General features: G+C 47.6%; 1 protein-coding gene, 1 long non-coding RNA gene and 1 other non-coding gene across 7 annotated transcripts; 1 reads left to right on the forward strand and 2 right to left on the reverse strand.

The window, feature by feature from the left end:
* Positions 1-5,992: 5,992 nt before the first annotated feature.
* ZNF274 (zinc finger protein 274) lies at positions 5,993-27,333 on the reverse strand. The gene is made up of 7 exons (XM_036833130.1): positions 27,258-27,333; positions 26,398-26,524; positions 25,538-25,633; positions 11,724-12,206; positions 8,930-9,021; positions 7,759-7,885; positions 5,993-7,332 (listed from the first exon to the last, which is right to left on the reverse strand). The coding sequence occupies exons 1-7, from the start codon at positions 27,288-27,290 to the stop codon at positions 6,419-6,421; spliced, it is 1,872 nt and encodes a 623-aa protein (XP_036689025.1). The 5' UTR covers positions 27,291-27,333; the 3' UTR covers positions 5,993-6,418.
* LOC118884954 lies at positions 14,439-24,699 on the forward strand. 5 transcript variants are annotated; one of them, XR_005017408.1, is made up of 5 exons: positions 14,914-15,050; positions 15,847-16,596; positions 17,451-17,583; positions 22,597-22,734; positions 23,651-24,690. It is a non-coding gene; the product is annotated as an uncharacterized LOC118884954 (long non-coding RNA). The 5 variants fall into 5 exon arrangements; XR_005017405.1 differs by having other exon boundaries at positions 15,847-16,097; positions 16,541-16,596; positions 22,597-24,688; XR_005017406.1 differs by lacking the exon at positions 14,914-15,050 and adding an exon at positions 14,439-14,743 and having other exon boundaries at positions 22,597-24,699.
* LOC118885998 lies at positions 19,832-19,937 on the reverse strand. Its single transcript, XR_005017630.1, has one exon. It is a non-coding gene; the product is annotated as a U6 spliceosomal RNA (small nuclear RNA).
* Positions 27,334-27,569: the final 236 nt, after the last annotated feature.

The following is a 27,569-nucleotide window of genomic DNA, read 5'->3' on the forward strand; positions in this document are numbered from 1 at the left end:
TAAAAAAAAATTGTTTGATCAACTGCCCAATGCCTGTTCCTTCTAGCATCCCTGTAAAAGCAAAGCCTTTTTCTGCCTGACCTTTGAGACGCAGATCTTGTGGTCAGAGCTATTTTCATTTGACACCTGCAAGATCCTGAGAGTTCCCTTTGTTAAAGCCCCAGAAGACCGTGGTTGCCAGAAGCCCCATGCCTGGGGTGGAATTACAGGCTTCTGCTAGATGTTCTATTTATTTATTTGGCTGCACCGGGTCTTAGTTGCAGCATGCGGGATCTAGTTCCCCTACCAGGGATCGAATCTGGCCCCCCTGCATTGGGAGTGTGGAGTCTTAACCACAGGACCACCAGGGAAGCCCCTACATGTTTTATTTAAACAGAATTTGAAAGTCAGAGCCTCACACTAACTTAATACCTAAGATGCACCTCGGGGTGGTGCAGAGTGAACCTGGCCGAGGGCTTCTTGTTGCTGAGGGTTTGATTTCAGTGAAAAACAAGATCCTATGGGCTTAGTGTAGGGAAGGATCTTTTAGACCCCCTACAAAGCCGGGAATGAAAGCCATTCTCTTAAGAAGTTTCATTGCTAGTGTCAGAAGAATGGTTGAGCAGGCATTCCCATCTTTGAGGCGCTCTGGTTAATGCGTAATGCAAATGCACACTGCACATTAGGGAGGAAGAGAGGAGGCGCAAACAAACAGAGAATTTTATGTTTAACTTTTTCTCATCCCTGCCTTAAATATAATTTCTTCATTAAGGGAAAGCAGCAAACACTGACCCCTAGGAAAACTACAGCCAGCTTATGGAATGAATCTCACTCTGGTTTCATGTCAGACACTCAAGTGAGATAGACTCAGGAGATGGGCAATGGGTTGAAGCTCTTCCCTCCTGAGACAGGCTGGGACCTGAACCTGGGACCCAGGATCCTCTGCTGCAGGGCTGGCACCTGGACAAATGTCTCCTCGAGCAACAAAATGCAAAGAACTATAGGGACTGAAAATAGCTGCATGCATGTGCAGTGGGGGCAAATTATGGACAAGATACAAAAAGACCAAAAACTCAGCAAAAGCAGGGTGTTGGGAGCAAGAGCAGGGTACCGCACATGCACCCTGCACACACCACCGCCAAGCGGGCGGGCAGACCACCTAAGCCACCCCTCCGGGCCAACCGCTGGACTCACCCCTACCCTCACTCCATGTAAGGAACCAGCTGGCTCCCCGTCATGGAGTGAGAAAGGGCACCTGTTACTTGTTTTTGCTTCCTTGTACTGCAGCATGAGTCCTAATCAAGACTTACCTGAATTTCTTAGCTGGCCTCTTATCAGTTTCTATTGATTAAGGAGGCCAAGAACTCTGGGTGGTAGCACTCCCCTTTCTAGGTTTCCTGCATCACTGGTCACTCTCCCCAGGCTGAACACAGAAGGATGTAAGGACGTTCTGGGTAAATGGCACTAGTGAGACAATGATTTGAGCATACATACCTTCTGTGCTGCCCAGGCACTTTCACTTCTGTGATGAGATTCTCCAATGGATTTCAAGTCACCTCCTGAGAAACTACTGGGTCCTCTATGGTGACTCTCTGTGGAACCCAAGAATGACAGGAGGTGTGGCCATCACACACTTTTCTAGAAATACTTTCCAGAAGCCAGGTAGCACTTAACTTCTTAGTTCCTTGTCCTCCTTCCTCCTGATATCCTCAAAGGAGGTAAATAGTCCACAGGATTCTATTTTTGTTCTGGACTTTTAAAATTTGTTGTTAAGTAATTATCACAGGAACATTTAAATATTTTTAAGTGGGACAAATCAAATCAACTATTTATCTATTCCACTTCTATTCTCGCTCATGTACAAACATATTTTAATAAGACAGCACAATCATGCACATCATGCATTTTTCACTTCACATCATAATTATGTCTTACAGAATCTGCATAAAACAGACTAGAAACTACACAAATGTCCCCAAATGGTAAAATATCTAAGTAAAAAAGAACATTGATATTACATTTCCATCAACTGTTTCAATCTCTGTACAAATAATGTCACCATCTGAGGAAACAATTTCTCCACCTCAGTGCTTATATTATTCATTTTCGTGTTCTTGTTCCTTCTCAGATTTAGGCCTCAGTGCTATTAAGAACACTGCCTAGTAGATCAGCTTTTGTAGGACTGTGTCGTAAGAGCAGAGATTGACCATATGTCATTACACTAAAAACTGTTAACAGTTTTCTTCAAGAATGAGTTCTCTGATGTCCAACAAGGGGAGAGCGCCATCTGAAAGCCTTTCTGCACTGATTACATTCATAAGGTTTCCTTCACTATGAATTCTTTGGTGTTCCATAAGTCAGATGGTCCGCTGAAGGCTTTTTCACAGTACATTCAAGTGTTTTGTTTTTTAAAAAAATTTATTTTATTTATTATTTCTTTTTGGCTGTGTTGGGTCTTTGTTGCTGTGCACGGGCTTTTTCTCTAGTTGCGGCGAGTGGGAGCTACTCTTCGTTGAGGTGTGCAGGCTTCTCATTGCAGTGGCTTCTCTTGTTGTGGAGCACAGGCTCTAGGCATGCAGGCTTCAGTAGTTGCGGCTTGTGGGCTCTAGAGCACAGGCTCAGTAGTTGTGGCGCACGGGCTTAGTTGCTCTGCGGCATGTGGGATATTTCCGGACCAAGGCTCGAACCTGTGTCTCCTGCATTGGCAGGCAGATTCTTAACCACTGTGACACCAGGGAAGCCCCTATTTAAAAAATTTTTTTAAACATTTATTTATTTGGCTGCGTTGGGTCTTAGTTGCAGCACACCAGATCTTTGTTGCCAGGAGTGGGCTTCTCTCTAGTTGTGGCGCTCAAGCTCTAGAGAGCGCAGGCTCAGTAGTTGCAGTGTGCAGGCTTAGCTGCCCCAAGGCATGTGGGATCTTAGTTCCCCAACCAGGAACTAAACCTGTGTCCCCTGCATTGGAAGGCGGATTCTTAACCACTGCACCACCAGGGAAGTCCCTCATGTGGTTTTTCACCCTTATGAATTTTCCGATTCACAATAAGATAAAAGCTCCGTCTGGTTTCCCACATTGATTACATTTATACGGATTCTCTCCAATATGGATTCTTTGATGTCCAATACGGTGACAATTCTGGTGGAAAGACTTTTCACACTTTCGGCGTTCATGAGATTTCTCTCCAGTGTGAGTTCTCTGAAGAGTAACAAAGTGAGAACTCCAACTGAAGCATTTCCCGCACTGATTACACTCATAAGGCTTTTTCTTTTCACTGTGAGTTCTTTGATGTGAAATAAAGCCAGAGCTCTGAAGGAAACACGTTCTATATTAACTACATTCATAAGGCTTCTCTCCATTATTCTTTTTTTAAAATTTTATTTACTTTATTTTTGGCTGCGTTGTGTCTTTGTTGCTTCACGCAGGCTCTCTCTAGTTGCAGTGAGCAGGGGCTACTCTTCATTGCAGTGCATGGGCTTCTCATTGAGGTGGCTTCTCTTGTTGCAGAGCATGGGCTCTAGGTGCGCGGGCTTCAGTAGTTCTGGCACTCAAGCTCAGTAGTTGTGGCTCGCAGGCTCTAGAGAGCAGGCTCGGTAGTTGTGGTGCGCGGGCTTAGTTGCTCCGCAGCATGTGGGATCTTTCCGGACCAGGGCTCGAACCCATGTCCCTTCCACTGGAAGGCGGATTCTTAACCACTGCGCCACCAGGGAAGTCCCTCCATTATTCTTTCTTTGATACACATTAAAATCAGGGATGTGACTGAAAAACTTCCCATATCGAATACAACAGAACAGTTTTTCTTCAGTGTGAGTTTTCTGATGCCTAATTAGTTAAGACCTCCTGCTGAAAGCTCTCCCACATTCACGACATTCATGGAGTCTCTCTCTAGTACAAATTATGTAATGTCAACAAGTTGGGAGCACCAGGTGAAAGACTTCCCACATTGATTTCATTATACAGTTTTTCTTAGGTATGAGTTCTTTAATGTGCAACCAGATGAGAACTCCACTTAATAGATTTACCACAGTGGGCTTCCCTGGTGGCGCAGTGGTTAAGAATCCGCTGGTTGGCTTTCATTAAATTCCAGCTCCAAAGGAACCGTAATGGTGGCTGTTTCTATGTTCTGTGATCTAGGAATCTGAGGCAGCGGAAAGCCACATCTTACCTTGTGAATGGGACCCTTCTCCACTTTCTCCAGCTTTCAGCTGACTCATTGTAATTCTCCCAGTTACTGTCCTCATCCATTTCTACAAGTTCAGCTGCCTCTGCCCCAGAGGATACATGTGCACCCTTTTCCACCAGACAAAAGTCTAAGTCCCAGGCTCACCAAAAAGTCTGAGCAGCCTACTCTTCCAGACTGTTGGAATTTCCTACAGAATCTCCATGTTTCTGTGAGAACAGAGAACCATTCCACACAATTCCAAGCCCCTAGTTCCTTGCGGTTTGCCAACCCTAGGCAGAGTGCCTGCCCTCTCTCCCTTTCCCAGATCCAGTGCTTCCTGGAGGGATACACCATCCCTTTGGGTACAGTATCCATTGGTGGAAACTTTCAAATCATGTACACCCCCTGCTATTACTGCAGAAGCAAATTACCACAAATCCAGTGGCTTGAACAATACAGATTTATTATTTTACCCTCTGGAGATCAGAAGTCTATCACTGGGCTAAAATGAAGGTGTTGCCAGTACTGCATTTCTTCTGAAGGTGCTAGGGAATGAATCCATTTCCCTGCCTTTTCCAGCTTCTAGAGGCCCCTCACATTCCTTTATGGTCCTGCGTCACTCAAATCTCTGCTTCTGTCACCATATCTTCTCTTACTCAGATCCTCCTGTCTCCCTCCTGTAACAACCCTTGTGATGATACTGGGTCCGCTGGGATGATCCAGGATAATCTCCCTGTTTCAAAATCCTAATGTAACCACATCTGCAAAGTCTCTTTGGCCATGTGAGGTACCATATTCACAGGTTCCAGGGATTAGCAGTGAACATCTTTAGGGGCCATCATTCTGCCACTCACAACCCTCCACCCAGGATATTCAGACACATCCTGAGCCCTGATGGCAAATTTATGACTGAAATGCTGGGTGGTACAAGTGTGAATTACGTGGGGTTGGGGAAAGATTAGGAGCCACCAGTTTATTTATTTATTTGGCTGCGCCGGGTCTTAGTTGCAGCACGCAGGATCTTCGTTGTGGCATGCAGGATCTTTAGTTGTGGCATGGGGGATCTTTTAGTTGTGGCATGCAAACTCTTAGTTGCGGCATGCATGTGGGATCTTGTTCCCTGACCAGGGATCGAACCCAGGCCCCCTGCATTGGGAGTGTGGAGTTTTAACCACTGGACTACCAGGGAAGTCGCATGTATATTCAAATCCTGCATCATTTCATCCTACGTTAAGGAAAGTGGAAACTCTTCCATTCACCTCAGAGATGAGTTTCTCTGACCTCCTGAAGCAGTCAACTTATGATATTAAGTTATCCATAGTCTTAAATCTTTCCTAACTCAGCATTTATTACCTTCAGGTTTCTTTTAGTGAGAGTGGTGAGTACAGAGGCTCCTGCCATGAGACTAGGGCACTGCTGGCCCTCCTGGTGGCGTCGTCCACCATTCCCTTGGTTGATCATCCTCCAGCTTCACCAGACCACTCATTACAAGAGAGCTGATAAATTCACTCCTATGCTCAAGCCAGATGTAAGCCCCGACCAAGGTCACATAGACACCATCACTGGCTGCTCTCTAAGCCTCAACAGTCAGCAATCATCCAGGCTCCTCATGTAATCCTGACAGATGTCCATTCACCTGAAGGAGGTTCGTGCAACCACCTGCCCTGACACCTGCCAATCATGGTCCCAGAGCATTTCCTTCACTTGCCTCGGCCCCCACTCCCCTTATCTACCCCAGCACAACTTCCCAGGTCTACCCAGGGCCCACCCCTTTTGTTTTAACATTGCTTCTTTTAATCAAGTCATTAGTGAAAAGACGTTTAATCAAATAGGTGGGAAAAAACACAGAGAGATCCTACCACAGAAATATATAGTTTATTTATCTATGTTCTCTTTCAATCCTTGTCCATATGCATAAATACTTTACCACAAATATAATATCAGTGCACAGACATTTTGGTACCTGGCTTTTTAAACTTAGATTATAAGCATTTTCAGGTTTCACTAATATCACTTTTAATAACCAACGAACAAATTAAAATGGCAAATCAACTGAGCGAAAAATTAAATGTTTTTCCAACTGATGCATTCATTAGCGATACTCCCCACGGCTTTTCTTACTGACTTATGTGCAGGGCGGTCTCCCTGGTCATCCTTTGGTCTTGAGAACTTCATCACTCAAGGCCTTCCACGTTCAGTCCCAAATCCCAACCAGGCTCGCTCATGTGGCACTGCAGGATCAGACTGCAAAGGCGATGTCTCTTCACCCGGCTTGAGGCCTACGAGGTAGGCTGTTTCTTCTTGCATTTCACCCCGCTGTGCGTTTTCTGATGCCCTATCAGGTGCGAGCTCTGGGTGAAGGCCTTTCCGCACTTGTTACAGGTGTAGGGGCGCTCGCCGGTGTGAGTCCTCTGATGCCTGATGAGATGGGAGCTCTGGCGGAAGGCTTTGCCGCAGTCCTGACATGGGTAGGGCTTGGCCCCGGTGTGAGTCCGCAGGTGTTGGGAGATGGCCGAGCGGTCGTTGAAAGTCCTTCCACACTCGTGACACTCAAAGGGTCTCTCCCCAGTGTGAACCCTCTGATGCTGCGTGAGGGAGGAGCTCTGCACGAACGCCTTCCCGCAGTCCGGACACACGTAGGGCTTCTCTCCCGTGTGGATCTTTTTATGCACGGAGAAGTACCTGGGGTTCCGGAAGGTTTTCCCGCATTCGCTGCATCGGCACACCTGGCTCCCTTTGTGAATTCGCGTAAACGTGATCTGCTGAGCGCTCCGGGGTAAGGTTCTCCCACAGCTCCCGCTCTCCTGGGCCTTTCCCCCGCTGCAGCTCTTCTGATGAAGTTTTACACAGGGGTTGTGTGTCATCTTTTTGACCCTGGGGTCCCGCTTGCGCAAGCGTTTTCTAGGAATGCTCTTCTGAAGGGAGATGTGGCTTGTGTCGGGACCTGTGCTTGCCTGGGGTTTGGGGCTTTCACCGGCTGGCTTCTGAGGGAGGGTTTTTTCCTGAGTGTGCACCACTGGTTTCAACGCTGTGTCCAAGACCTCTGGGGCCCCAGCCTGCAAGGTGTCTCCTGAGGCAGAGGGCTGGGCGCCATCCCTCGAGAATTCCTCCACTTTCAGGTGGCAGGCTGGCTCTTCCTCGGGCGTGTTGGGGTTTGGAGTTAACTGTTTGCTTTCCAGAGTAGTCTCCCACCCTGAAAGAAACACAGAGGTACAGATACTGTAAACAGAAAGTGCTGAAACGGGTGGACAGTACGACATAATTAAATATCCAGAAGCTGTGTCTTCCCCCAAGTACAGTCATGCACCCTGTGGAGGGAGACTGAAGGCAGTGAAGCAGCCACGAGCGGCACACCGAGCTTGGGCAAGGGCTGCGAGCGTCTCCCAGCCCTCAGAGACCCTGTTCTCGTTCACCCGCAGGGTGGACAGCAAATCGGTCCTTCACTGGACCTCAGGCTGCCTCTGTTCATACGAGCCCCACCCCTCCAGACCTACAGTGTCAGCTAAAGGCCCCGGACGGTGCAGGGGACTCGAGTGCATGTGCAGGGCCCAGAGAGGGTGTAAGCCCTGACTCAGAGCCCCCATGGTATCCCCGTCCCGGAAGCGTGGAGGGGCCTTACCCACAGAGACCAGGTGTCCAAAGGTCTCCAGCATCACGTCGTGGTACTCGGTCCTCTGTGTCGGGTCCAGCAGCCCCCACTCCTCCCTGCTGAAGTCCACAGCCACGTCCAGGAAGGTCACCGGTTCCTGCAATGTCACACACCTTGTATTTCAGCAGGAGGGTCAGGGAGTCCTTGGTGGTGACAGAAGAGGGGCTGGCGGGGACATTCCGACAGAGCTCGCTGTGCTGGGGATGCCCCAGCTTTGGGGGTTTGCTTGGAAACACTGACTGGGGCCTGTAAAAAGTCCAATGGGTCTGTTCTCACAAAACCAGAGTCTGGGGCCCAGGCTGGAGGAAGAGCCCTACTTCACAAGGAACTACAAAGTGCCACAAACAAACTGCCTCTACCTTTTCCCCATGACTTCCCACCGGAGACCACCTCTCGGGCCAGCCTCGCCCCTCCCTGGGCATACCCCATTCTGGAGCAGCCCCTCCCCATGGGGACAGGGCTTGCCTGGGGGTGGGGTGGCTGCCTGGGCCGCACGGTGATGAGTTCTTTCCGAGGAGCTGACCAGCACTCCGGGAGGAAGGGGCCTCCCACCGCCCTCTGTCTGGATCTGGGAGGCATTTTGCCCAAAAGGGGCAGAGCCTGCTTGAGAAGGAAGAGGCTGGAGCCCCTGAATACAGCTGTGCCTGAAGCCTGCACCAGACCACTCATTACAAGAGAGCTGATAAATTCACTCCTACGCTCAAGCCAGATGTAAGCCCCGACCAAGGTCACATAGACACCATCACCGGCTGCTCTCTAAGCCTCAACAGTCAGCAAGACAGGGCCAGGCCTATTTCGTCTACACCCCAGCTCTGATTATTTTGAAGCAAATCCCAGGCTTTGTTTCAGTTATAAACACCCAGCTCTGCGTTTCTGAAGGATGAAGCCTCTTTTGTTCTAACTGGGATCCAGCCTTGATCTGGACGCCTGGGCCCGGGGCTGCGAACGCCTGGCCCCTCCCCCTCTTCCCTCCAGATTTCCTGACTCCTGGTCACTGTGCCCTGTCTCTGTCTCCAATGACACCACAGTCGCCAGAGGGCAGGCCTGCCCTTCACGCTCAGCAACTCTGAAAGGCCTGCCTGTGGGAGGCCTGCGGGGGATGCTGGGACCAGAGAAGGAGAGGGTGACACTCCCCACTCACCTCAGGCAGTGCCTTCGCCAGCCTGGTGGCCATGTCCTCCTGCTGCTGAGCTGTGGTCTGGAGAGAGCTGGTGGGGCCCTCGGTGGGTGGTGCTGGGAAGAGACGGCAGCGCAGGGTTAGGCGGGGCAAGGACAGCCCACGTCTGTCTCCGGGACGCACAGCTTATTGTGCCCCCCCATTCGTCTCTCAAAGCCTGTGCCCAAATCCCCACGTGTGTGACCACAGGGCACCACTGTCCCCACTGCGGGTCCCACCCACTCCCCCTCCAAGGACTGTTCCGGACCCAGTCCCTCCACTGAAGTAGCTGCCTCACCTCCACGCTCACCTCAGCAGCTGGCCTCACGCCTTCTCCTCAGAGACAAAGACCCCATTTCTGGCCTCCACATCCTCCACCCCTTCCTCCTTCCTTCCTGCTGCCCCACGGAGTGGGGAACTTCCCCTGGCCCCCAGGACCAGACTCATTCCGCCAAACCCATCTTGATGCAAATTTTACCAAGTTTCTTCCACCTCAGAAAACAGCTCTGCCTGGCTTTATGGCCCCTCTTGCCCATGGCTCTTTGATGTCTGACTGTCCTTATGTGTCCCCACATGGTCCTTGGGCTTCTATAATGATGATGCCACCCCACTATCAAGGAGGACACACGATGTGACCCAGGCTGGCCCACCAGGCCGTTGCTTCCTCCTGGCCAAAATGATTGGATCAGGGATGAACATGGGCCCCCCAGCCAGCCAATCAGAGCCAAAGGGGCATCTGTTGGAACATTTAGGAAAGAGAAATTCCATCCTGGGAGCCCCTACATGGAAACAGTGCCTTTGAGTGAAGCCATCAGAGGCCAACAGAAGTATGATATAGCAGAGAGGATGAGTCCTGAAGACGAGTGGAGCTGCTGGGTCTAGCCATGCCTGAAGCTGGATCACCCTTGGATTTTTTTCAATATATTGTCCTTCTCCCTTGGGCCACTCTGTGTAAGGCCTGTGGCAGTCATGCCCAAGAGGTTCAATGGACATGCTGACCACAAACGCAGGACTCATAGGGTTCCCTGGAAGGCCTCATCGTCCCCGTAACACTAATTGGTTTCATTCACCCCCAAGGTGTGAAACGGATTCACTGCCTTTCATCTCAATGAGCTCGACAACTGCCTCCTTGGGACCTATATTAGTTTCCTGGTGCTGCCGTAACAAGCTGCCATGCCAGTGGCTCAAAATAACACAAATTTGCTGTCTTACAATTATGGAGATCAGAAGCCTGACACAAGCCTCACAGGGCTAAAATCAAAGTGTTCACAGGGCTGCATTCCTTCCGGAGGCTTCGGGGAGAACATACTCCTTGCTCCTTCCAGCTTTTAGAGGCTATGTAAAATACACGGCTCGTGATGCTTTCCTTGCATCACCGCTGCCTCAGTTTTCACATCTCCTATTCTGACTCTGACCCTCCTGCCTGCCTCTCATAAGGACCCTCATGACATTGGGCTCATCCAAATAATCCAGGATAATCCGTCCACCTCAAGATCCTTAACTTAATCACACATGCGAAGTGCCTTTTGCCATGTGAGGTTCAAGGGGTTCCAATGTGGATAACTTTGGGGCCCTCACCCTGCAGACAACAGCACCCCAGACTCGGTGCCTGTGGAAGAGACCACTCCTACTGCCGCCTGCCCCTCTCCTTCCCCTCACCTGCTTCTCCAGGAAGCCCTCTTCTCTGAATCCCACCATCCAGCCTCAGATTCCCCCCTCCTCCTCAAGCATCAAAATCAATCAGTCAATCATTCATTCACTCAAGAAACATCTTCCAGGTACCCGTCACAGACACAGAAAGTGGTGTCCGTGCTCCACGGAACTCAGCCTAATGGACATCAAGCCTCATGGAGGCTGGCTCCCAAATACATCCCGAACCTGTGCCGTCTCCCTGGCCCACCACCACCGTTACCCTCTCTACCCCACCACTGTCAAACACACGTTCATTTGTCAGACTCCTGTCTTTCTCGCTAGATCGGAGGCTTGTTGAGCTCATAAGTCCATGAGTCCTGTCTATCTCGGTCACCACTTTATCCACAGCCTCCACTGAGTGTATGATGTTAGAAGGCACACCAGGGGACTTCCCTGGTGGCGCAGTGGTTAAGACTCTGCGCTCCCAATGCAGGGGGCCTGGGTTCGATCCCTGGTCAGGGAACTAGATCCCACATGCATGCCACAGCTAAGAGTTCGCATGCTGTCACTAAGGAGCCCGCCTGCCGCAACTAAGGAGCCTGCGAGCTGCAATTAAGGAGCCAACCTGCCGCAACTAAGCCCCAGTGTAACCAAATAGTAAAATAAATAAATAAATATTTTTTTTTAAAAAAAAAAAGAGAAGGCGTACCAGAAATACAAAACCTGTGTGACTGATATTGATATGGCAGGGACCCCAGAGGGATGAAAATGAAGCACATTATCTGCTGGCTTCCATCAGAAACGTGTGGAGGGCTCATTAAAGAATGCAGTGCCAGGCCGCACCCAAGGGTTTCAGCAGCTCTGACGTGGGGCCTGAGACCTTCCATTTCCACAAAAGGGTCCAGAGAGGAGGCCATTCTCAGAGCCTTGGCGCAGGGGTAGCGACAGGTACGTCAGCAAGCAAGTATCTAAAGCTCTGATTCATGAACTGGGGTTGGGGGACGGGGGGAAGCAGATGCCCTTGGCATAGATGGAGTGGGCACCAGCCTTCCCCTACCCCTCCCAGGAGGCCTGGGGTTCCTTCGCCCCCACCCTCCAAGATGCCTTCCCAGGAACTGCTGTCTCCCCGCTCTTCCACTGCACTCACCTTCCTCCTCGGAGATCCAGGTCACATCCTCCACCAGGGCTACTGCCTCCTGGCAGTCCACTGGGTGCTGCGACTCCACCCACATCCGGAGCTTCCCGGGCAGCGCGCCCAGGAACTGCTCCAGCACCAGCAGCTCCAGCACCTGCTCCCTGGAGTGCACCTCGGGCCGCAGCCACTGGCGGCACAGCTCGCGCAGCCGGGCCAGCGCCTCGCGGGGCCCTGCCGCCTCCTCAAAGCGGAACCCCCGGAACCTCTGGCGAGCGGTCTCAGGGTCAGTTAGATGCTTATCCAGATGTTGAGTGGGCTCCCTGAGGATGTCTGGGCTCAGGCCCTCATCTTCAGCATAGAGGGCGCGGATCTGGGCGTTCCGGGGAAGAGCCACCTCCTCGTTCAGTGTGAGGATTTCAACAACCTCGATCTTCATCAGGGGATTCCCAGCAGGAAAAGGATGGAACTGAGGGTCCAACTGAGCCTCAGGACACTCTGTAAGTCAAAAGCAGAGCAAGACAGATGGCCAAAAAATGCATGAAAAGGTGAGCAACGTCGTTAGCCACCAGGAAAATGCAAGTCAAAACCACTGTGAAATACCATTTCACACTCTCTAGGATGGCTGTTATCAAAGATGGGTGCTAACAACTGTTGGTGAGGATGTGGAAAAATTGGAACCCTCGTACACTGTTAGTAGGAATACAGAATGCTACACTACTTTGCAAAACAGTCTGGCAGCTCCTCAAACGGTTAAACACAGAGTTATATCATGATCCAGGAGTTTCAATCGAAGAGAATTGAAACCATGTGTCAACACAAAAACTTGTACAAGAATGTTCACAGCAGCATTATTCATAATTGCCAAAAAGGGAAAACAACTCAAATGTCCATCAAACGACAAATGGACAAACAAAATATGGTCTAGCTATACAGCATGGATGAACCTTGACTACATTATGCTAAGTGAAAGAAGCCAGACACAAAAGGCCCCATACTGTATGATCCCATTTATATGAAATGCCCAAAATAGGCAAATATATAGAGACAGAAAGCAGATGAGTGGTTTCCAGGAGATGGGGGAATTGAAGGGGTTTGGGGTGATGGCTAATGGATACAGGGTTTCTTCTTTGGGATGTAGAAACTGTTTTGAAGTTAGATCATACTGATGGTTGCACAGCCTTGTGAACATAGTAAAAACCACTGAATTGTATACTTCCAAAGGGTGAACTTTATGGTATTTATGGTATATAAATTATATCTCAACATAGAAAGAAAAAAAAAGACCAAGAGATAACAAAAATTGTTATGCTGTATATGCCTGCAGCCATGAGGGGAATAGAACCTGATCCCACCTCCATGCGGGCCAAGAACAAGGATGTCCGGGAAAGGCAGGGACGCTGGGTCTTGTCACAGAGTCCACAGAGAGCATTTGCTGAACAGAACTCCAGGATGGTCCTGAAATGCTAAGGAAAGCTCTCTATAACTTCAAGAAGAAATGCTAATTCTAAATGACTTAGAGATTTAAAAAATAAAATTAAAAAAAAGTAAATAACACAGACTATGATTTATTTTTGGTTAGGTTTCTGTTTTATAGAGTTTTCTTTTTGACCCCAAGCCAATAATCTCCAATCAGAACCTTCTCCTTTTTTCCACTATGAATCTTCCCACTCCCAGCCTGCCTTAGTCTCTACCAAACATAAGGGACGGTGGCTGACCCCCTTGCTAGGGTGGGCTCTGAGTAAGAAGCCTCTGCATGTCCTCCTCTGAGTGGTCTTTATTTCCAAAACACTCACTTCCTAGCAATGTGGTAAATGATGGAATAAAACTGGAAGACACAGGTAGTGTTAAAACACAGGTCAAGAAAATTGTGAAAGATTCCCATGTAAGCATTAAAAAAATTAATACACTGGTTTTAGGGAGATTATGACAACATAGAAATGTTCCTGTCACATGAAATAAAAAGCAGGGCAGGAAATTACTATTGAATGAGTCCCCCTAAAACCGATTCCCCTGCCGAGTTTATGATTAACCTCTGTTATCCAAAACTTTATCCCCTTTCTTGTCCCTGCTGACCTCAATCCTGCGCTAACTGAACATCAATCAACCAGTGTCAGATGACCAAGACTGCTGTGATTGATAACATCAATAAAGTACAAATTCAAGTTGTCTCCTCACAGTAATATGAGCTAACAGATCCTGGAACCATGGACCACCTGGCCAGAGAATCTTAAACCAGAGACATGATGACTTCTAAAACCACAATTAAGTAATGTCACAAAGCGATGATTAATCCTAGCCTCTCAGTTCTTCCTTTAAAACACTCCTAAGTCAAAGACCAAGTTGGAGTGGATCTGAGACTTGCCTCCACGCAATAAACCCTTACTTTGCTGCAAACTCCTGCTGTCAGAATTTGGCTTTCTATGCCTGGAGCACAGGAGCAACTTTGCTCACACTACTGTGGAGTAATTGCAATTGCGTTAAAAAAAAAAAAAAAAATTCAGGAAGCGATTAGGAGCAGCGGCTCCCTGCATACGCCAGTCTCTGTGCTTTTCCTCGCCGTCTACGGCCTCCCAAGCACCTGCCACATCGGCCACCGGGCGCACTTATCAGACAGCATTGGCTGCTGGAGAGCCGGCTTTGGCAGAGTCGCGGAGCGCGTCCGGCCCCTCCTCCAAAGGGTGAAGCGGGAAGAAGCCCATGCCCCACCCACCCACCCCCACCCTGAAGCCTCACTCGCTCCTCTCAGAGCTCCAGGAGCGCGGGGCCGCGACTTCCGGCCTGCACGGAAGCGCGTCAGGCACCCTCCTCACTACAATTCCCAGGAGCCTCCACGCCGCAGACTTCCGGCCCCGCCATGTTGAGGGCTTGGGTTCGCCTGAGGCCCTTGGCAGGATGGTGGCCGCTCGGCTAGTGGCGGGGCTCTCGCCTCTGGCCTCCACTCGCGTTCTCTCTCCCGGCCTCCCCGGCGGCGGTGGACGCGTCCTGGGGCGACGCCGGCGCAGCCTCCACACACACACCTTCCCGAGCTACAGGTCTTCCCCGTTGGGTGACGCGGGGCGAGGGGAGCGCGGCCGCTTTCCCCGAGAGCAACGAGCGCCCGGGTTCCCCACCCACTTTCCTCCCCCGCCTCCACATTCTTCCCCTGTCTCCTTACGGCTTTGTCTTCCCTTCTCGGAATTTCCTGACTACACACTTCGGGTCGGCGGCGGTCTCCACGGACCTCACGGGCGTCGCCCGTTGCTGGCGCGCGACGCGAGGAGTGAGTCAGCTCGGGGTCAGGAGCCGCCCAGTGCCGGGTGGGGCCGCCCCGCCACCCGAGACTGGCCTTGGGCGCTCCAGGTTGGTTGAAAAACAGGTCCTGGGCTCTACTGTGACTTATCGGTCGCTGCCGGTCACTTCTCCCTACGTTTAAATGACTTTTTCCTTGGTAAAATCGTGACAGGCACTTGATCTCCCATTTCTAACTTCTTCCCCCCACTTCCTCCCAAATAAGGTTTTGAGTTAGTTTCACCGGGAGGCTTGCCCGCCCAATTCATATCTGCGTTATCTTGAGCATTTAGTTCCCTTCCTGTTCCTTAGGATTTCTGGAGGGTTATCTCCACCCCCCCCAACCCGACCCCCACCCGGTCATTCTTGATTTGAAATCTTGGTTCACTTTTCTTTCACTTACAGCTCTTAAGGCTTGGTTGGAGTTTCTCTCTGAGGATAACTTGGGAAGCCGGGGATAGTTTACCAGAATCTCAGCAACACTGGCCTGAGAAGCAGCCCCCACAAGGGGTGGGCGTGGGGCTCCCTAGCGGCTCCGTGCTGGGCCACAGGCACCATTTTGAGCAATAACCATGCATGACACTTAAGAACAAACTTAGTTCTCCGGATTGCTTCATAGCTTTTTAACTTATGAAATTTCCGTTTTGTACTCCTTGGTTAATCAAAGGAATTTTTATTTAATGCTTTCTCCTTTAAAAAAAACACGTTGGGTTCTTTTTATTCTACTTCATCCCCTCTATCCCCTCCCCTTCTCCTTTAATCTTGATCAAATATTTACTTCCTCCTCTTATCCTCGGGGGCACCAGGGTGTTTTCTTAGAGTCTTGCATTGAATGCTCACTTAAAATGTTAACTGTTTTAAACTGTAGAGCCTGTCTGGGTTTGGATGTCAGGAACTCCGCCGATGTTTTTGGTGCTGGGAGTCCAGTGTATCCGCCCTCTCCCTGCTGTAGCAGCCCTTCAGGCGGACACTGGCTCTGCAGTTGTCATAAAGCACCTACTGGGTGCTCTGCAGTACGTGAGATGGCCACAAGCCTCTAAACCCATGGGTAAATGTCATCCTAGGCACCTCAGTCCTCTAACCGTCTCATCTCTTGGACCACTCCCCAAAACCTCGAAGGTAATCCTCACGGCTGTCCGGTCCAGAAAAGCATTCGCCCCACTTGACAGCTGCGGTTACCAGCTAACAAGGCTGAAACTGGATCCCCGCCTCACTGAGGCAGGGCTGACGGAGCCACCCACTTGCCCACCTACCTGCCTGGGGCTGCATAAAATCATCCCTATCAGCTGCAGCTCCAAGTACCGGCTTTCAGCCCACCAGCTTAATGACCCTGGGGGAACCTGGGCAATTTAGTCCCCTCCCCCGCAACTCCCTATCTAGCTAGGGGGCTATTAAACAAATTCACTGAGCCTTTGGGCAAGGGGCTTAATTCTTCTGGGCCTCAGTTTCCCCTAAGTCCTAAGTGATTAGGGACCTAAAGCCAATACTGCATGAACGACAGTAAAGGCTAATGGGAGCTGCTGTTTTCTTCTCTCATGTTCTCTCTGCTGCCTCCTCTCCAGGTAAGCTGTCTCCTTCATGGTGCCCACTTCCTAGTGAACGCGGACTGATGAACCAGGTACACTAGGGCTATCAGTCCACAAATATAATAGTAACTAATTACAGTGATCTTTTACCAGCTTGTGGGGGGCAGGGGCAGCTCCCCTCACCCCTGTTGCATACTCCCCTGTCCCTCTTCCTCCTTGTCCAGGATGCCCCCAGCTCTCACCCTGTCTCCTCCTTTCCCCACCACGCTCTTCAGCTCTGCTGGGCACCCTGCTATATCGCCTTCTAAACGTGTCTCCCCCGCTGCACTGCTAAGGCCGCTAACTGGGTCTCGTGCATCGGAAACCCCTAGGCCAGACCCAGAGGAGGATCTGCCAAAGCCACTTGCGACGATCTTTACATCCGGTCAAGTCTTTCAGTCGGTAACAGTAGCTACCATTTCATGAAGGCCCCCCAGGACCTGGGCTTTTACACCACCACAGCCCCACTAAGCAATAGCGTCCAACCTTTACACAAAAGAAATCCATGCTGGGAGAGGACAGGAACCTGCCCAAGGCCACACACTGGGGAAGGGAGCAGCTGGGATCCAAACCCTCTTCTTTTATGCCCTTTACACCAAAGAGGGCTTCACACAGCAACTATCTTACTTTTCCTCAAACGTGCCCAAATGTGTCTCATCCAGAAGTCATTGCACTTGCCTGTCTGATAAGTCTCTCCTAGCATCTCCACCTGGTTCTCCTTCCCCATCCAGCTCTCAGCTCAGATGTCATCATCTCAGAGCTATCTTCCCGCCCAGTTCTAAACTAGTATTGCCCACCCGTGCTTCCCCACTCCCCGACAGATATCCTATTGTTTCATTTTTCTTCATAGCACTGATTGCCACCTTAAAGTATCTGGCTCACTAATTTCTCTCTCCACCTTCTCTAGAACAGCACTGCCCAGTGGAACTTTCTTTGGTGAAGGAAATGTTCTAGATCTGCACTGTCCAACATAGTAGCCATTAGCTGCAGGTGACCAGTGAACATTTGAAAGCTGGCCAGTGCGACTAAGGAACTGACTGGTAAGTTCGTTTTAGTCGGTTTACATTTAATCAGCCACACGTGCTAGTGGCTACTCTGGAATGAATGTAAGCCCAGTGAGACAGGGGGCCTTTCCACCCTGTTCATCGTGGTGACCCACCCCGGTAACAGTACTTGGCATTTTGGCAGGTGCTCAAGCAGTATTTGCTGACACAACACAGCTACTAAGTGCCTTGGTGAATGGTTCACCAAGACATTTGGGCCTTTTAGCCTTATGTCAGGATTTACCCGCATTTCAAATTTCAGGAAATCTCACTGGCACTGTGAGTGTCCCATCTGAAGTTATCATGGAAGGATGGCTGCTGCTACGAAGCTCCCATCTTTTACTCAGGAGCCTAAGAGGACTTCTAGGGCTTAAGAAAGGGACTTCACACACTTCTAGCCTTTGTAAGCCCTCAAAAGAAGTCAGTGCTTTTACAGTACTTACCTAAGTCTGCCATGGCATTCGAACATAACTTTCTCCAAAGAGAGCCTGCTCATTAACAATGTATTCTTAGGTTCCCTTTCAAAAAAGTATCACTCACAAAATCTTTCCTCTATCTGTGTTAAATTGGTTATTCCTGGTTTAAGCCAGAGCTATTCGCTTCTGTACTTTGCGATCTGTTGCAACTGCTCAACTCTTATAACTCTTTCAGAGGATTAGCTTTTTTTTGAAAGGTGTTAATTGTTATAAGCTACAAATATTTCCTCCTTTTCAATATTTTTCTCATTTTGTGCTTTGGTGAGAATGATGCTATGTATACATTGCAGAAAGAACCTGTTAACATAGCACCCTGTGTTGTCATTGAGTAGCTCATGTTCCATGGAAACAGTCTTTTTAACAGGAAGCTGGAAAATATTCACTGCCCAGGTCAATATAGAAACACAACTAAGTGGCCACTTTGTTCTAAGAAAAAGTTGGTTTTAACATTTCTCCTGGGACCAATTTTGCCAACTTTACACTTTTCCAGAAATCTTTCCATCTTATTGTTGGTTCATTCCTGTACTCAACAAATAATTACTGAGCACCTACGCTGTGGCAGGAACTGGTGACATAGCAGGAAGAAGACAGTCGTTTCCATTTTATAAGCATAGATACCGGCAGCACCTCTAAAAATGGAAAGTCACCCTCCCACCCAGTTTCCTTCTTGGGAGACAGTTACATCCTATCAGTTTCTATATTCTCCCAGTGATAACCAATTGACACATTAATACTTGGTGTTTGTGTGTATATTTTTAAGGAAAAAAAACCCATGTACATCTATATATATATGAAGATACGTATGTTAAAAGATATATCTTTTAAGAAATATTTCTTGGAGATTGTTTCATATCAGTACATAGAGCTGGCTTATTCTTTATGACAGTTGGGTGAAGTACTATAATGAGAACTACATGTATTGCTGAATATCTGAATAGAGTTTCTTTTCCCTGTATAGGTTTTTAGCTTGCCTTTTATTTATTCTGTCTATCCAGAAAATGGGCTTTTTTTCTTCTTCATTTCTGACTCATTTATTCCTGCTTTTATCTTATTTTCCCTCAGGACTTTTGGAAGTATTTTTTTGCCAAAAAAGGTTTGAGTCAAATGCTTATTAGTTCATTTATTTTCCTTCTTATTCAATTAACACTTAAAGCACTTCAGGCTTTGAAATTACTCCAGGGACTGTATCTGGACACCAGAGAGAGTGGTCCTCAGATAAAAGGATTAAGATTACATGGTCCTAGAGAACACATAGATGGATGGTAACAGAGAACATAAAGTATTCTTGAATAAAGACTGCACAGTATGTGACCACACCCTGATAGGCTGGATTCCTGCCAAAACATGTCTGATGGTCACTCAAGATTCTAGACTTTTGCCCCGTCCCCAAGGATGTGACCCTCTAAGTTCTTTGTAGCAGTATCTTAAGATTTCCCTTTATCATCCCTTACCTACTCTCTTGTCTCAGAGCCTGGCCTAGTCTTCAGTCTCCTCTTTGAAGATTCCCTCTTGTCTCTTGAAAATTTTCCAACCATTTATTCTCTCAACAGTTTCCTGAGCTAGAAAGTCAGTCATTGTCCTAGCAACTGGGGACTTGCAAGGGAAACTGAAATAAGGATGCGTGCTCTCACCCATGCTACTTAACATTTGTTCTAGATGTTCAGTTCAGATAGATAATAGAACCCAAATTGGAAAAACAGAATGTTTTACTATATATTTGTACAGTTGACCCTTCGTGTCTGACTATACTACACCACTTTATTTTCTTTTTAAATATGGAACGCTTCATGAATTGTATGTCATCCTTATGTAGGGGCCATGCTAATCTTCTCTGTATCGTTCCAATTTTAGGATATGTGCTGCCAAAGCGAGCACTGTACTACACCATTTTATATAAGGGATTTGAGCATCTACAGATTTTGGTATCCATAGGAGTCTGAAACAATCCCCCATGGATACCAAGGGATGGCTATCCTTACATGATCAAAGTTTTGCAGAGTTTGCCTTCCTTATGACCTATCTGATATAAAAACAGAATGAGACATTTCATTTATATTATTAAGTGTGGTTCTCTTCAGTGTAAGTTTTTCTGTTGTTCTGTCAAATAAGGTGAGAGCTAAGATTAATGATTTGCCTGCGCATATTGCATTGAGAGTCTACTCTCATATGAGTCCTCTGATGCTGAACACAACGAGGACTCCTACTGAAGGGCTTCTTGCCGGTGGGTTCTGTGACTCCTGAAACCTTCCTAACACTGATTATTTTCTCAGACACTCTCCACTATGACTTCCATGATGCTGAAAAAGAGAGCTATTCATGAAACCTTTCCATAGCAATCATGTTCCCATGATTTCAGAGTTCTCAGGTATAATTATTTGGTATAAGAATTTTTCCAAATTGAACAGAACTGGAATTTTTTGTCCAGTATGAATTCTCTCAAATCAGACTATATCAGGCCAGAAGCCTTTCCTGCTATGATTATATTCCTGAGATTTCTTCCATGTTTGAGTTCTCATGTTGGAAAACTCACGATGAAAAGGACTTCCTCCATTCAGGGTCTTCTGTGAGTCTGCATGTGAGTCTCCTGTGTGAGCTTTCTCTTAAAGGCTGAGCTGAGAATAGGCTTTCTCACACTAGTCTTGTTCTTGAAAGAATTATCCTTTGTATAAAACAATTGATTTCCTACATCCCCCACACGTTGGTTTTATATAGCCCATGTGAGTCCTCTCAGGCTACACAAAGGATGAAATCTGGAGAAGAATTTCCTTCTCTTCCTCCCAACAAAAAAATCTTCTTGTACAAGCTATTTTTTTCTACTGATGTTTGTACTAATTTGAGAGTTGCCACGTTCATATTTGCAGGGCTCTTCTCCTGCTTAAATTCTTAACCAGTCAAAAAAAGTTAAATATCCTGCAGGCTTTCCTACGATCATGACCTTAAAAATAGTGTCTTTATTGCTTTCCTAATGTTTAAATCTAGATTATGTCTCAAGCTTTCCACCCAAACCACACATATAGTAATACTTTCTTGAAGAACACTGAGTGAGAAGGCAGAAGATTTGAGTGCCATCAAATATTTCTCCACATTCCTTATCTTCATAGCCTCTTTTCAAATTAGTGCCTTCTTGAAGATGAATACCTGTCTTCAGCATTTATCCAGTTTCCCTTCTACTTCAACCAATGCCTATGCTGCCATTTTTACTGTCATGGAGAGCTGAAGAGACATGCAAAATGAGCTGCATCAGAGAGGCCTAGCTTTCATTCAGTTCCAGTTCTCTGCACTGAGGAGAGGCACAGCTACGTTAGTGCTGGGAGAAAGAGACCACTGCAGGAGATGGTTCTCTTAATAGTAAAGCAGGCCATTCCAAACACCTATGACTCCCATGTTTTTATGCACTGCGCCTCAGGAGGAGGTCCAGGCAGATACATTCAGCTGGTTTCACAAACCTCTACCTGGGTGTTTCTAAGTCCTGTCATTCATACTTCATTAACGAACCAGTCAAGACATGGGAGAGTTCCAAAAACATTTGAATCTAGGTGAAAGCTATTAGGTAGTTCTTTGTACTAGTCAACTGTTTGCCTAAAATTATTTCAACATAAAAATAAAAACCAAAGAAAACCTCTATTTCCACCCTTCAAAAGTCTCTGCCTTCATCAGACTTACCACGTCACTGACTAATGCCAAAAATTCCAGAGTCGTAATATCGCTGTTACTGTATTTTTAAAATGAAATACTGATACGTTAAAAAAAATGTATATAGTAAATACATATGTTACAAAGAATAGTCACAGGAAATCCCTTGAAGCTTTCACCTATGAGCAGTTCTTGGCAGTTTCCTTTCCTTTGCTCTCTTGGGTCAATTACTCAACTAGCCCCACTGAATCCACCTACGAATGGGGAGGAGCCAGCTTCTCCCCAACCCTGCTGCTACTCTCGCAGGCCAGGTATTGCCACCTCTTCCCTACATGCTACCACAGCCTGCTGCCTGCTTCCATCTGTGCCCTTCCATCTTCACAGAGTGAGCTGTGAAAAGCACACCACACACGTACTCCATGAAAATCAAACCCCCTTCACAGTGGAAGCCCTGTGTGCTCTGCCAAACTTAACTTGCACGTCAGTACACCTCGGTTACCTCCTCCCAGCCCAGTGGGTGACTTTCCATTCCCAGAACGTGCCAAGCCTGCTCCACTCTCACAGTAACCCCAAGTGGTGTTTGTATCTGGAAGCTCTTCCCCACCACTCTTACACGTCTGCTGACTTTCTTTTCTTCAGGAATCGGCTTAAATCTCACCCCTGCATTGTCACCTGACCAACTCCTCTAGAGTAATTCCCCATTGCTCCCTACTTTACACCATATTCTTTTTCTTCTCAGTACTTACCACTATTTGTGTTTACACAGTTGTATCTGTGTAGCTTGTTTGTAGAAGGCTGTCATCTATTAGACTAAGGAGTCTACAATGGCAGGAATTATGTTAGTTCTTTGGCTTACTACCTAAGTGTACAGTTTTTTTTGTTTGTTTTTTATATTGCATAGGACACAAGAGGCCTTCCACAAATATTTGTGAAGTAAAGGGGAGGCAATGGAGGAAAAAAATCACATAAAGGACTCTTTGTGACACAGCAGAAACATGTTAAGCACCTATCACCTCAGGCCTAGCCTGCAAGTGTCCTGGTAAGCCTCCCTGCACAAGGTCTCTCGTTCTGGGGCACCACCCCTGAATCTCCTGTCACCTGTCAAGCCAGCTCCCCTGAGATGTGCAGAACCATAGGCGCCCAATGCCCCCCCGACAGCAGCTAGATTTAGGAAACTACTAGACCATCCAGAATTGCATGGCTGGGAGGTTTGCCCACATGGGACTTAAGTTCCAGAGAGGATGAGACACAGACCTAAGCCAGAGCCACAAAGATGGGAGGAGACCTTAGGAGACTGGATCAACCAGGGGAACAGAAACGATGTTGGGTGGATACAAAGTGCTTGTGTTGCTGGGGACCTTCCAGGTAAGGTTTGGTTTAGTGACCTGTGCTCATGGTTAGAAGGGAGGTTTTCATTGTAGAGAATGAAAGGAATGACATGAATATGGAAAAGAAAAACAAATTATTAATGTTGAGCCATCAGGCTAACAAAGGAGTCCAGGAAAGGGGGACAAAGAGTCAGTGGAGGCTCTAGTCTATGTTGTGGCAAACAGAACGTCATCACCAAAGATGGGGCCAGGTGCAGGCTTCACAGCTGAAGACTGCCAGGTTGCTCCGAAGCCACTTTCATGAGAGCAGAGAACAAAGGCGGGGAGAACACCCAAAGTTCTCCTTACAAAGCCAGTACACTCGGATACAGAAGTGTCCAAAAATAACAAACACAAAGAAGAAAACCACCCACCTCCCCAACCTAATTTATGAATATTGATGCAAAAACCCTAAAGAAATAAGTTAACAGACACCAGCAACACATTACAACAAGGGCACTTCTATGATTATGTCACTGTTAATTGTTCAAATGAGAAAATCCCCATGGTCGCTTTGGAGGGGGGAAATTGGGGCTATTACTAATTTTCATTTATTAGAAAGGGTGAGGTGACTATTTCTTTATCCAGATAAAAACTGATTTGAATCACAGAATCCAGCAGCATGCTTGTCAAAACCCAGAGACTTGCCCTTTTAAGTCTAAGACCAGATACTGAAATCATCACACACTCAGCCCAGTGTTTTGGAAGTACCAGATATGATGAATGCAATTACATGATCGTGCAAATGAAGTAAAATAATACAACTGCCTCCTCCTTTATACTTGCCAGTAAGATGACTTTGTACTGAGAAAATTAGTGAGACTCTAACAAAACTGTTACAAATAATAAGAGAATTTAGCAGCATGACAGGTTCATCTGCAACAACTACGCAAGACTGCAAGGGACGATTAACCTGAGCAGATTAACAGCAACTACAGTGAACTCCCAACAGCACTTGGAAGGCCTGACTAGCACAGTGAGGTGAGCAGAAATCTCTGGACACCTGTGCCAAAACTCAACTGAGACCAGTTCTGCATCAAGGAATGTCTGAATCCAATCAAATGTTAAGACACATTCTAACAAGATTTTCTCAATGAATCCTGACAAGCTGATGGTGAGCGTTCATTTGGTTGAGAACAGATAATAGGTGTGTTGTTTTCTTTTTTTTAAATAATGAGAGGAACTACCATTTTTCCAAGTTTGTTGTAAAGTTACAGTAAGTACAGCAATATGGTGTTTCCTCAGACACTGACAGAGACCAAGGGAGCATAAGGGGCCAAGAAGGCCTGCACATGGTGATGACTATGGGAATTAAGTCTATGATAAAGATGGCGTTTCCAATAATCAGAAGAACCAAGTCAGAAAACGGTGTTGAAAAAACTTGTGCCCCACATCATATACACAAGGAAACCCAGTTACAGGAAACAGCTAAAAACCCCCCACAAAAATACCAGAATTGACAAAAGTATTTGTACAACCTGCCTGTGTATGACATGAAACCTAGAATAGGAGTAAAGCCAGATTTGAAAGAAAAATATCTGAAATCATAAAACTTCTTTATGGAGACTAAATGTAAAAGATAAATGTTGGACTGGTATTTGCAGTATTAACATCCATAACATATAGTATATAGAGTCCTTCTGACCACACACACACAAAAGACAAACCAATAGGAAGAAAAAAAAGGAAAATACATAAACTCACAAAAGCAAAAATACAAATGATCTGTAAACTTATGAAAATGCATGCAACTTCATGAGGGAAATATGAACTAAACTGAACATATCTTTTCCCGTCAGATCTGCAAATCTTAAAAGAGGACTATAAATCACTGGTATCTTATTATGAAAAGGAAAAGGAGCTCTCATGCTCTTGAGCAGCTATATGTATTTTAAAAGATCTTAGCAGTTTGTTGCTACCAGATTTTTTTCAGTTACATCTTGGTTGATTCTAAGTTCCATTTCTAGAAATCCTTACCTACAAAAATCCAACTTGACTGCAAAAAAAAGTATGCGAGGAAGTTTTTTGCAACAACTTGAATGTCCATCAAGAGTAAAAAAATCAAATGTGGACTACATTGCATTTGTTAAAATGAATGATGCAGACCTGTGTGCACTGAGTATGGAAACACCCCCCAAAACAAACATATATCCATAAATGTAAACGTATCTAAAAAATCTAGCCAGAGACACACACCAGTTACTGGAGATTACAGGATGGAAGGGCAGACAATGAGTGAAGCAGGGTGAGGGAGCCCCTGTTGCCAATGTGGCACCGGCAACAGGTTCACGGTCAACCAAGCAGTACACCCCTGATTCTGAAGCCAGAGGAAAATGCAGGGCTTGATTCAGCATGTCTGCAGCTACTCATCACAACACCCCACTGGGGTTTTCCCCATCCACCTCCTTTTCTAAGACACTAGTTCCTCACTAACCAGGACTCCCGTGCCAGGACTCCCATGTGCCTGGTTCTCACCTGAAAAGGTGTCTTGAGGAATTCCTCTCTCCACCGACCAGAGCTCTTCCTCCTCCTCTAACTGAGATACCACATCTGGCTTGGAAAGCTGATGTTCTGCCCAAGGGAAAAGAGACAGTGCTTGGGGGGGGTCTGTGTTCGGGAGAAAATACTTTCCTGCTGTAGCAATTCTGTCCCTGTGTTCTCCCCTGCTAGGGCATGACTTCTGGTCTAGGGCAGTGTTAATAACCCCACCCACCCATTTGCCAGCTGCTTGCTTTTCTGGACTCCTTTGCCAGTAAAGGAGGCACTGGGACCTGGTTTTGGCCAGCAAGACTCAAAGGGAAGTTTGTCAGCTGGGGGCCTAAGGCATTTTTCTTTCTTTGTAAGGAAGACAGCTGTAGAAAGAGAACTAGCCAGGGTTGCCGTCTCTCCTTCTTTCTGCCTTGAACATGGACGTGATGCTTGGCATCATGGCCATGCATATACTAACCTAAGAATGGAAAACTTCACACTAACCATAGGGAGATGGAAAGGATCAGGATCTCTGATGATACTCCTGAGCTGTCAGACAGACACCACGTCCTGAAATTCTTGTTACAAACAGTAAACATCCTCTGCGGCAGCTGGAAACATCCCTGATAGACCCACCTCCCTGGTATTCAACGCCTCTGACGGATAGACTAGGTAAAGCTTCAGAAGTTATATGTGAAGTTGCCCTTTTCCAAAGGGTACAAAGTAAAGCCCTCTCCCTCAGGCTCCAGGGCCTTGACACTTGAACTCGGATCCCTGCAGGCTGAGCCGAAGCAGACACACACTTCAGAGGCACCACATTCGTGCTGCAAAGCGCAGATCTTTATTGACACAGAGGCCATCCTTACCCACTGAGACAAGGTTCCTGTAGTTCTCCAGCAACACCTCCCTGTACAGGGACTTCTGTTCGAGGTCCAGCATTCCCCACTCATCCGGGGTAAAACCCAGGGTCACATCTTCAAAGGTCACTGGTTCCTAAAACCCACAGGTGCGTGTTCAGCCAGGGCCTGCTGTCACCCATGCTGACAGGAGGGGGAGGCTGACTGAGCACATGTGGGCACAATCAACAAGGTGACCTGAGCATTCCAGGTGTGTCTCATCATGAGTTCCTGCATTTGTCTGAAACAGCAAACCCAAGCTTGACCCTATCAGGTCACAGCAAGGAAGACAACCCATGAGGCTGGAGAGGGTTTTTCATTCTCTGAAAACCTCTCCATTTTTTATTGACCTGGGGATTCCAACATTTGTATCAGTGTGTATACCTCCTGCTAGGAGATTGCGTGAGCTGAATCATCAAACCCCAGCCTTCAGCCCCCACCCACTGCCCATACTGCTTCTACTTCCTTCACCTGTCAAGGATTCATCCTCAGCTCTCTTCTCTCAGGGACTAAGCTCTAATGCCAAAGTACTGTTTAAATATAAGCCTGAGCCCTGCTTAGACCTGACAATGCATACCCCCACCCCACCCCCAGTTTAAACGGTAAATTAGTATCCCCCATACTTGGACCTCTATTCTAACCACTCCCTTGGAAAGTAACTTGCTATCCCTCCACTCACTAGGGTCTCTTCTTCCCATCCTCCTCCCCTTCCCGAGATGCCACGGGGCCCGGGGGCATCTCAGGGAAGGTGGTGTCCCACCATCATCCCGCCACCCCCGCTCCCAAATCCAGGGGTAGACTCAGAAACTCATAAAGAAGCCTCTACTCACACGGAACCAGGCCGTCGGAAGCCCGGTGGCCATACCTTCCTCTTCCTCAACGTGTCTCGTGGGAGTGGGCAGAGTCCTGAGAAGGTCGAATTTGGGAGGTGGGAGGGGCGTGAGTGCTACGCCAAGGCCCCCCGCCCCCCTCGGCCCAATCAACGGGAGATGACAAGTCCATTCCCCACCTCGGAAGATGCCCTAAAGGAAAGTCTCCACCTGCTCTCGAACACGCAGAGGGACGGTTTCTCACCTTCCTCACCGAGAGGGAGTCGCCCCCCACCACCACCTGCCCGCAAGCGCCGGGAGGGGGTGGGCCTG

Source organism: Balaenoptera musculus, chromosome 19 (genome assembly GCF_009873245.2).
Source record: "Balaenoptera musculus isolate JJ_BM4_2016_0621 chromosome 19, mBalMus1.pri.v3, whole genome shotgun sequence".
In the NCBI taxonomy this organism is placed as follows: Eukaryota; Metazoa; Chordata; class Mammalia; order Artiodactyla; family Balaenopteridae; genus Balaenoptera; species Balaenoptera musculus.

Bases quoted from the DNA above. Each gene is read 5' to 3' on its own strand.
- ZNF274 (XM_036833130.1), bottom strand. From the start codon at position 27,290: ATGGCCACCGGGCTTCCGACGGCCTGGTTCCGT. The intron at 25,634-26,397 runs GTAAGGATGGCC...TCCCTTGGGCAG, and splicing joins CAGGAACCTTGTCTCAGTGG to AACATCAGCTTTCCAAGCCA. The intron at 7,333-7,758 runs GTAAGGCCCCTC...TGTTTCTTTCAG, and splicing joins TGGACACCTGGTCTCTGTGG to GGTGGGAGACTACTCTGGAA.